The 10,364-nt window shown below is 42.2% G+C and overlaps 1 protein-coding gene across 2 annotated transcripts; it reads right to left on the bottom strand.

The window, feature by feature from the left end:
- Positions 1-2,324: 2,324 nt before the first annotated feature.
- On the bottom strand, positions 2,325-5,438 carry LOC109410320 (zinc finger protein Xfin). 2 transcript variants are annotated; one of them, XM_062844774.1, is made up of 3 exons: positions 4,533-5,438; positions 4,136-4,252; positions 2,325-4,063 (listed from the first exon to the last, which is right to left on the bottom strand). In XM_062844774.1, the coding sequence occupies exons 2-3, from the start codon at positions 4,244-4,246 to the stop codon at positions 2,666-2,668; spliced, it is 1,509 nt and encodes a 502-aa protein (XP_062700758.1). In that variant the 5' UTR covers positions 4,247-4,252; positions 4,533-5,438; the 3' UTR covers positions 2,325-2,665. The 2 variants fall into 2 exon arrangements, with proteins under 2 accessions (XP_062700758.1, XP_019539414.3); XM_019683869.3 differs by having other exon boundaries at positions 2,327-4,063; positions 4,900-5,437.
- Positions 5,439-10,364: the final 4,926 nt, after the last annotated feature.

The following is a 10,364-nucleotide window of genomic DNA, read 5'->3' on the forward strand; positions in this document are numbered from 1 at the left end:
GCGCGTCACACTTTCATTCGATCACACAATTTATTCTCAATTATCTTCTTTCATAATTATCTCGCGCATTTTTCAACACTTTTTTTTCTTTATCTGGTTTTCACACCCCCAATCACAATTTTTATCTTTTTTTTCGAATTTCGCTGACTGTTTCTTTTCCGAGAATTAATTTGCACACTGGGTTTCACAACCTTGTCGCCATCTTGTGGTACCGAGAAACATGACCTTGAAAACCCGCGCTGCGAAGACTGGCAATACTCTGAACCGCACCATTCAAACGCCTGCGAGAGACTGAATCGATTCAGCCCGAAGCATGCTACCTATACCTGTGAGAACCCAAAGTAGCCAGAACGAATACATACATATAAATAGAGTCATCTACCACAGGATCATTTCACCCAGTTTCACTCCGAGTATGTGTAATATTGCGCACGTCGCCTCCCAGATCCACGAGCTTGATATCGCTACGCATCGCTTTCAAGACGTCCGAGTACTTATGTCGAATATTCGTTTATTCCCGACGGTGCACTGCACCGGTGTAGCAATTGACACCGGAAAAACGAACGGTTTCGGTGCAATTTGTTGACATCTTATGATGGTATTAGTGAGAGCGCCCGGGAGCGTCAATGAAAACAATAAAGGATATCAAAAACAAACATAATGAATGTTTTCATGATTTCCGTGACGAACAAAATTATTTTTTATTTATTTTTATTTTTGAAACAGTTTGTAGGTACCTACAAAATGTTTCTTCAGTAATATTTCAGTCCAATTTGAATGAATAAGGTACACCGGGGCAAATTGAAACGGGTGGGGTAAGATGAAACAGCGGGTTATCATGATGTTTTCTAAGGATGACAAACAATTTGACTGCCATGACACATAGTTTTTGATTCAAACAATCTTTTAGCTAAGGATAAATTTCCAAATTGTATTGAAATCTATTTCAAAACTTCGCGTAACTCATTTAAAGTAATCCACATATTTGCGATATTCAAAAGAAAAAAATAGTAATGGGAAAAATATACGTTGAATCAACTCTTCGAAATTTCATGTTAAGGTACACCGGGGCAAGTTGAAACGGGTGGGGCAAGATGAAACATGAAATTTTGAAAAAGATTTCAATACAATTTGGTAATATATCCTTCGTTAAAAGATTGTTTGAATCAAAAACTATGCATTATGGTGGTCAAATTGTTTATCATCCTTAGAAAACATCATGTTAACCCGCTGTTTCATCTTGCCCCACCCGTTTAAACTTGCCCCGGTGTACCTTACCGATAAATTTTGAAGATTCCTCAGAAGTTGATTGAAAAACGTGATAATCATCGATCAAGTTTAAATAATTTTTAAACGCACAGATTTGCTGTTAAATTAATATCCAAGAAAACTGTTTACCTGATGCCGAAGAGAAAATCATCATTCCTACCAAAACAAAACCACGATACAAGTTCAGCGATATGCATGTATTGGTAAAACTAGCTTTATACCTGCTACACCGCGCTCAAACTGGGTGTAGCTTTTTCTTGCACCGGTGCCAATCGGGTGTCAAAACAGAACAGTACCTGCGAATAAACGAACGGTTTCGGTGCAAGTTTGCTACACCCGGTGGCAAAGCGGTGCAGGCGGTGCAAATAAACGAATTCGACATTAGACTATTCGGCCTTGATGGCGATAGCGTCGCCTTTCTCGCGCTTGGCACCTACTTTTTCACACCTTCTTGGTTTGGCGTCCCTGATCTCCTCGAGCTGCGATTTTTGTCTTCTTTTTCTCCGCTCTACTTTCGTCCAAGGGGAGTCTTCTCCTTGGTTCGCCCTAGGGGCAAGACACTGTGAAATCCGGAGCAACTCTGAGCAATCCTGAGTAACTCTTTTTGCTCGAATCCATTCAGAAACGTCGCTACGAAGCGGTAAATCGGGCAATAATGCTCGATTTTTCACTGGTATCAGGCAACACTTCGGGAAAACCAGAGTGATCCAGAGCAATCCAGAGGAATTCTGAGCAGCACTTCGATAGCAGAGTTACTCTCGCTGTATCTGTCTTGCCCCTAGGGTTCGCCCTACTCTGTGGTTGCTGAGGGCCGCAACCCCTTGTTCCCATCCTTCCGGGACGGGCCACCCTTCTCAGGCCCACCTTTCCCAGTTTTCCGGGACATCTGACTGGGATTCGGCTTGCCGGCATTGCTTCCGACCTTCAGGATAAGTATTCGCCTGACCTTGTGGGCACCGCCAGACAGCTCAGCTGACGGCTGCCTCGCCCGCTTCTGCGAGTGCTTTTCACGAGCAGTCGCATCCACCACACCTTCTGGACTACCTGCGAAAGCAAAGGCCTCCGTCTGGGTGGACTTCGTATCCTTTTCCTTCACAGGTTCCGCCGCTGCTGCAGTCTTGACGAGTATCGCGTGTTCCTGCTTGGCGTCGCCCATCGACTTCCGAAGTCCATTCAGGACCGTTTTCAGGTTCTCACTAATGTTGGAATCAGCGCCAAGAAGAAAATAATATTGGAAGAACGCAAGATTAATGAGGTCTCAGATTTAGGAGTCTTCATAACTTCGATCGAAATATCTATGAAGTTTGTTTACAAAAACCTGTTTATATTGTTCCTGCAAATGAATCGCGCACCGGCCACTCTTACCGTAACACTCTTACCAGCTTACAGAGCTCGCTCAGCATCCTCCGGCACTGCAGATCTTCTCCCACTCGGCGGGGTGAATAGTCTTCATGTGGTTTCGCAAAGATATCGAGTGGTGAAAGGCCTTGCGGCATACCTTGCACATGAACGTGTTCGGATCCTGATGGTACCGGTAGTGATCGAGGAGATCCGACCGCCGGCCCATTTTTTTTCTACAGCACGTCACATTCGACGGTTTTCCGTGTTCCGTCGTGGAGTGCTGTTGTAGGGCTTTGTACGAGTCGTGCCGTTTCTGGCACGTATCACATTCGAGGGTATAATTTTCTGCGATTATCTTATCAATGACGTCATCATCCGTGGGGGGAGCTGGTGCTCCGTGTTCTTCGGCGTGCCGTCTAGCAGCCAGTTTCGTACGGAACCTACGCTCACATACGTAACAGGGATACTTGTTTTTGCCCTCTGGTGTGTGCATCGTTTGGAGGTGACATTTCAGTGCATCCCAGCTGGCACATATTGTCGGACATTCGCTACATTTGAACCGCTCCGGATTGATGTGGTGTAGTATGTGTGAAACGAATCTGGTACTTCCCTGGAACGTCCGGTTGCAACACTGTACTGTTGCGCTCTTATTGTGCTTTTCTAGGCAGTGCTTCTGGAAGTCCGTGATACGAATGCATCGCTCCGAGCACGTTTCGCATTCCAGTATTCGGTGTTTCTCCAAAAATGCCTGTATTTGAGTGTTTTCCTGTGGCGTTATATTCATGCGATTACTGGCTGCGGTTTTTGGCTTGGTTTTCCTACGACCGTCACCGTCTTCGTCGTCTTCATCCCCGGAACTGTTCAAGATATCTGAAGCACCACTTTTCCGCTTACCACTTGATCCTTCCGTCCTGATTACACCAGGTTCGTCTTCCTTCGCAACGGTTATGGGACTATCTTTGTTCGCATTGTGATTCAAGCGAAGGTGCTTCTTGAGTGCATCTCGGCTGATATGCTGCTTGCTACAGTAGGAGCACTTGAATAGATCTGGGTCCAGGTGATATTGCAAGTGAGTTTCGCTCCGTTCCTGAGTCGCATTGGTTTCATTCTCCCGCAATCTTGGACGTTTTTTGCCCCGCGGATCTTTCTCATTTTCATTCGCATCTATGCATTCGCTTGGTTGCTCTGAAGGTTCCATAGCAAAATCAATTGGACGATTTTCATACTTAATCAAACACATTTCATCGTTTTCAACCACTGTGCTGTCGCCTGCCTGTTCCGCGGGCACTTCAAGAACGACGCCAACCGGATGGCTTTCCTGTTTCAATACCATCGGCTCTTGAGAGTACAAAGGGCGAGAATGAAGCTTTCTGACTTCACAATAGAACCGGTGGAAATCTTCAATCTTCTGCCAACATTGGTAGCAGAGCAAGCTCTCAAGACATTGGTCTTCCTGTGGAGAAATAGATATGTTGAAACTCACATACCTAGGTGGGCTACCAACTATTTAAAAAATATTACTTACGTCGAACCAAAAGTGCTCGCATAGTGCATTCTGGACCTCTTGATCGGCACCTACCGCGAGAACTAAGCCTTCGCCAACAGTGGACTTGGTGCAAGTCAGACAATCCGACATTGAAATCTGTAGGGTAAAAATATAATTTGGACATGTATGTAATTTGGACATGCACGGCGATGTATGTCTTGTTCCGGAGAGCTAATAAAAGTAGATACTTCTCAAAACCGATTATTGGATCAAACAGACCCTATTCTGATGACTTACGTTTACAATATGCTTAACAATTAAGAATTTACTTTAAAATCGTTGAAAATATTAATCGTTTCACTAAAACCCATCAAATGCACAGGTATGCAAGACTAAACATTAAGATAACTGCCCTGTCCAAATTGTATACATATACCTGAGGGTGCCCAAAACATATATTCGGTGTCCAAAATGCAGTTCTAACAGGCGATTGGAAATCGTGATTTTCTCAGTTTAAAATGCTTTCGGTAAGGTTTTTGTTACCAGGATCTCAAAGTACAATCATATCATAAGCGTATTAGTAACTTTGCAAAATAATCAATTGTTTTCTAAGGAAGCTAGGGAACGATTTTTCCAACGTTGTCTTTAGCCTGTCCAAAATACATGAATTATCCCAACGGGAAATCGAGCAAAACGAATTTTTCACAATTAGGAAATTGGGAATTGTTTAAAACTGAGAAGTTCAAATCACAAGTTCCTATGACGAAGGACAACAAATTCTGTGTGATTGCATGAATGTTTACGTTTTATTTTCCGCCTTGAATCTGGGCGCCACTGCAAGCTTTCACCAGTAAGAACTGAACAATATTCGCGTGTATCAAGTAACAGTATTTAATTATAAATTCACACGGTTAAAATTCAAAAATAAATTAAAGAAATTGAGAAAATTTCCGAGCCGAAACATAATAAACAAAAACTCCGAGCAGAAGTCAAATCGGGAGTAATTCGCGAATAGGGCGTAACTAACAAAGCAATATTGTGGATTTGGAAGAAAACCGAAGAATGAGCATCGCTCAAACTTCACTGCATTACTAGCGAACTTAAGGGGAAATGAGACGAACTCACCATGGTAGTCAGAAGCATTTTTCCATGGTGAAAACAAAAACTAATTTCACACAAAATTTCGAACTTGCTAACCTATTGTACCCGTGCGCTTACTATTTTTAATAAATTAATACTTTTCAGTTTGCGTTTTCGCAAAAAAAGCCGATCGACATTTGCGAAACATTTTTTCTAATTAATAGCGGCTAGCGTACCGTTTCACCTTAACCACCAACACCAGATGCTCACTCAGGGAAGATTCAAAAATTACGTCCATCGTTTTTCGGGATTTCTAGACCCCCCCTCCCCCCTCTGTCACGCAATTTCCCTATACCCAATACACGTACTGTCACACTTTTCTAGACCCCCCCCCTCCCCCAAATGTTGGACGTAATTTTTGAACATTCCCTCACGAAAAATTTGGCGCGCTCGCACTGACAGACGCCCAGGTAGGATAAAGTCGTGATTGTCGACACGGCGTCGGACTGAAAACGAAAACATCAGGGATGCATGTCGGGTCGGATGAGGAATGACAGAAAGTTCGCTGAAAACTTCGCTTCGCTAGTGCAACTGGCGAACTCCGATTTGGTGCTGCGAGGTCAATAACAATGCGAAAACAACAACCGAATTTTGCTGATCAAATTTTAATTCCTATTTAGAAGTAATACAGAATAATTCAACTTAAATAAGGTTAATTGACACAGTTCTGACATAGTTTCTTGTTTTTCTAAGAACACTGCACGAATTTGATATTTTTTGCACTAAAAATTGCATTTATTTAATTACGCCTGAATTGATACCTGCGAATGCTAATTTCGCCCAATACTATGCGCCTCGAATCGATATCATTTTCAGAATCGCCTTTTACTATGAGCCTCTGCAGGAATTTGCCCTGTCCTGCTCACTCCCACAGAAAATTTGAAAACAGCGCGCACAGTAAAAGTCACATTTGACTTTTACTGTGCGAACTGTTTTCAAGTTTTCTGTGGGAGTGAGCAGTACGCCAGATTCGTGCAGAGGCTCATTCGCCTTGTTTATGATTTTTGACAGAATTTCGCCATTTGCTTTCGCCGTGTTTACGTTTTGATTTCAGTTCCGCCTTCTACTATCGCCGTGTTTACGTGTTGATTTCAGTTTCGCCTTTCACTTTCGTAAACAAAACATCAAACAAAACAAAGGAGTAGAAGGCGTAATTCTTGTTTTTGTCGTTTGGAATAGAATGGGATTACGCCTTTCACTCAATCAGTGATTTTCGATAGTTAGAAAAGTGATATCAAGGAAACTTTCTGAGCATTTAGAAGACAAATCTAGCTTCTTTTCACTCCTGCAATTACTCAAATTATGTACATTTTGTTGGTTAGGCTTTTTCGCTAATTATTACGGAAATATTCAAATGAAACAATCGTAAACAAGAACAGTGATGCCAAGCTTTCGCTTCTGAGGGTTTCGTGAAATTTCCGAAGGGGTAGCAAAAATGACAACGGCCATTCCCTCGTTGCAACATCATTCACGGTCAGAGAGAGCGACACTTATTTGTTGTTGCATGAAGAAGAAGAAGAATGATGGTGTTTTGAAAAAATCCTATCCAAGGGTATCTGACGTTTGATCATCTTTCTCTGTTTCGCTGCCGAGGAGGATAGGTTTGTATAATAAGCGCCAGTCACACGGTGCATATATTGATCAATAGTTGGTCGTTTTATGGATGCATTGAATGTATAATATTGTTCAAAAATACCCGGATAAAAACTAACCATAGGGTGTTTGGTGGAAACCATTCCTGCACCATACAGTGTACCAGCTACAATTATCTATATTGTAATGAAATGGTTCACTAAAAACTTCGCACATTGTAGCTACTATACATTTACATTCGATTTTTATGTAGCAATATATTATACTGTTTTTCTTACGTTTGAACCATTCACTTTTCCGAAACATTATTTTTCCGTGCATTTTTAATTATTTATTCAATTTTAGATTTTTTCCGTGCTTTGTTTTGTTGATGTTTGTGACTTTTTTGATGCAAAGGAAAGGAAAGAAAAAAAAAAATAAGTTGAAACATCAACTTAAAATCAATAAAATGTTTTAATAAGTAGTAAACCAGATGTCTTAAGAACTGCAGATCCAAGAGATATGGCGGGCTAGGTATGTAGAGTGCGATGAGAGGAATACGATTGACGAACTTTATCTTTGACGTAGTCATCTTTAACATATGGACTGGACTGAATACTGAAAGAAATTCTAATATAGGTTCGTCTGGGGGTTCGCTTTTTAACCTAACTTATACTTGAATCGAACTTGACAGTTTTCTCATGAGTTGTTATGTATTTCCCCGTGTATTTCAATCTTTGGTCAAACTGGAGCCTCAATATTGCAAAAACGGTTAAGCACGCTGTAATGATACTTATGTACCTCGTCACCCACTTCATGCAACTACATTAGTGGTCTAATAATACTTAGCGCGCTCGGCATAGTTCCATCATGCCGCTCAAAGTGTTGCCACAAATAATGCTTAGTTTGCGAAACCCAGTTATCTGGCTGGTGGGGCATGGGAGCCTAAGCTTCAACTGTTAATGCAATCAGAGACTACTCAGACCTCGACTCAGACTTAGACGTAGGCGATCCAATATGAAGGGTTATCCAAAACGCTCTGGAGAATTCCCAAAGCGCATTCTCATAATGCTAGTAAGCCTAAGATGCCATTAACAGGCGGAAAATGACAAGATAATATAACATTATATGGTTTATGTAATGTAAACCAATACAACATAACAAAAGAGAACCATTCCAAAACCATTTAATTAAATGCATAACCAGTAGTGAAACTACAATTGAAAACAATATATTTACGGTACATTTTATTGTTTGAAACCATTATTGGAATGGAGTGGCCGTAGATCGGACAGCGAAATAAAACACGTGTGTGTTCTATGAGCTACAACTTGAAAGTGAAAATTTATTTCGAATAACCTAATGCTATGCGCACCATGCGCGTTACCATGGTGACACGTTTCAATTCAAATTATTCATGGCATGCTGCGCCTCACGTCGTCATCTCCTACACTCCTCCTCGACGGAAGGACTCCAGCAGCTTCACGGAAACCCTTCAGTTTGACGGACTGCAACGGCTTCGTCATCATATCCGCAACCATCGCATCAGTCGGACAGTAGCGGATGTCGATTTCCCCATTCTGCAGCAGATCTCGAACGAAGTGAAATTTCGTCTCGATGTGCTTCGAACGGCGGCTAATGGTGGGCGAATTCGACTGCTTGATCACCCCTTGGTTATCCTCGAAAACGACCACCGGCGAGGACAGCTTGACGTCGAAATCATCCAAGATTCGACGGACCCAGCGGAACTCTTGGAGGCACTCCGCAAGCGCCACGTATTCCGCTTCTGTGCTGCTCAGTGTGACGCAAGTTTGCTTCTTCGAGCTCCAGCTGATCGACCCACCAGCGAAACGGAACAGGTAACCGGATGTTGACTTCCGATCACTCGAGTCACCTGCCCAATCGGCGTCGACGAAGACCTTCAGTGGTGATCCATCTACGCCGAGAACCAACTCGTCGTGCAGCGTATACTTCAGGTATCGTAACACCCTTTTTGCTTCCAACCAGTCTGCTTGAGTTGGGCAACTGGTCTTCCTTCCCAGTATGGACACAGCGGCTGCTATGTCCGGACGCGTGTTCACGGCCACGTACAATAAACCACCAATCAAGCTGGCGTATTGATGATTGTTCGGCAGTTTGTCGGCGTCATTCTCCTCCTTTGATTGGGTGTGGCCGGGATCAAGAGGAAACTTCGACGGCTTTGCTTCTGACATTCCGAAACGGTCCAACAACTTTCGGATGTACGTTGCCTGGTTCAAGCTCACTCCGTTGCTGGATCGGTTCACCTCGATGCCCAGGAAATGCTTGATGTCTCCCAGCGACGTCACTTCGAAATGTTGGTTCAGCTCTCGAATGATCTGCTCATATTCTGCTTCTTCTTCACAGGCTATCACCAGATCGTCTACGTACACCACCAAGTAGGTGCACTTCTTCCCGGATCGGCGGACGTAGAGGCACGAATCATTTTTGGACTGCTCGAAACCCATCTGCTTTAGGACGGCATCGAACGTCTGATTCCATACGCGGGCGGATTGTTTCAGCCGATTCTATAACATTCCCCAGAAAACCATTCCCCAGAAAACCAATCCCCAGAATTCCATTCCCCAGAATGTACCATTCCCCAGAAAACCATTTCCCAGAAACCCATTCCCCAGAATGTACCATTTCCCAGAAATCCATTCCCCAGAATGTACCATTCCCCAGAATTCCATTCCCCAGAATGTACCATTCCCCAGAAAAAAATAAAACTATTGCTTTAATTCTGAATGGTTTATAAATAGCTAAAAATCAAATATTTATTCGTAAAAAATCACCGGAAGAAACATCCTGCCAAAAATTCTTATTTGACAAGAAAGACTTCGGAAATAAGCATGATTTGCCTTTACAATTTAGGCTATTGGTATAATTATTGGCATCGCAACTGCTTACTTTTTCAACATACATTTTTTCTTCTTTTCTGCATAGGCTATTCTTTCGAATTGTACTTTTCAATAAATTATCGGCATCAAAACTTTTTACATTTTCTACGTAGTTTTTTCCTTCTTTTCTGCATAGGCTATTCTTTCAAGTTACACTATTCAGGTCATTATCGGCACCACAAGCACAGGTGTTTAGAAATTTAGAAAAAATATGAAATAAATATAACAGCAATTTTAACACCGGTGGAGGCTGTAATGCCCATAATTTCTCGAAAAGTGCAATTCGAAAGAACAGCCTATGCAAAAAAGAAGGGAGAATCAATGTTAAAAAAGTAAGCAGTTGCAATGCCGATAATTTCTTGAAAAGTGCAACTGGAAAGAACAGCCTATGCAAAAGAAGGGAAAATTTTTGATAAACATATAAGCAGTTGTAATGCCAACAATTCTTATGACGACTCAAACATTTTTTTTTAACGAAGAAGGAAACGTAACACTCTGATAATTTCCATCGTACATCGATTTAACGGTTTATTTGAAAATTTGAGAGTTGACCAACTGCCAATTCGCGGCGCTCGCATAGTTTTTGTTTGAGTTTGACGTTTGCTCACTACTGCCACCTAGTTGATGATTGGCCAAAT

This window comes from Aedes albopictus, chromosome 1, assembly GCF_035046485.1.
Source record: "Aedes albopictus strain Foshan chromosome 1, AalbF5, whole genome shotgun sequence".
Classification (NCBI taxonomy): domain Eukaryota; kingdom Metazoa; phylum Arthropoda; class Insecta; order Diptera; family Culicidae; genus Aedes; species Aedes albopictus.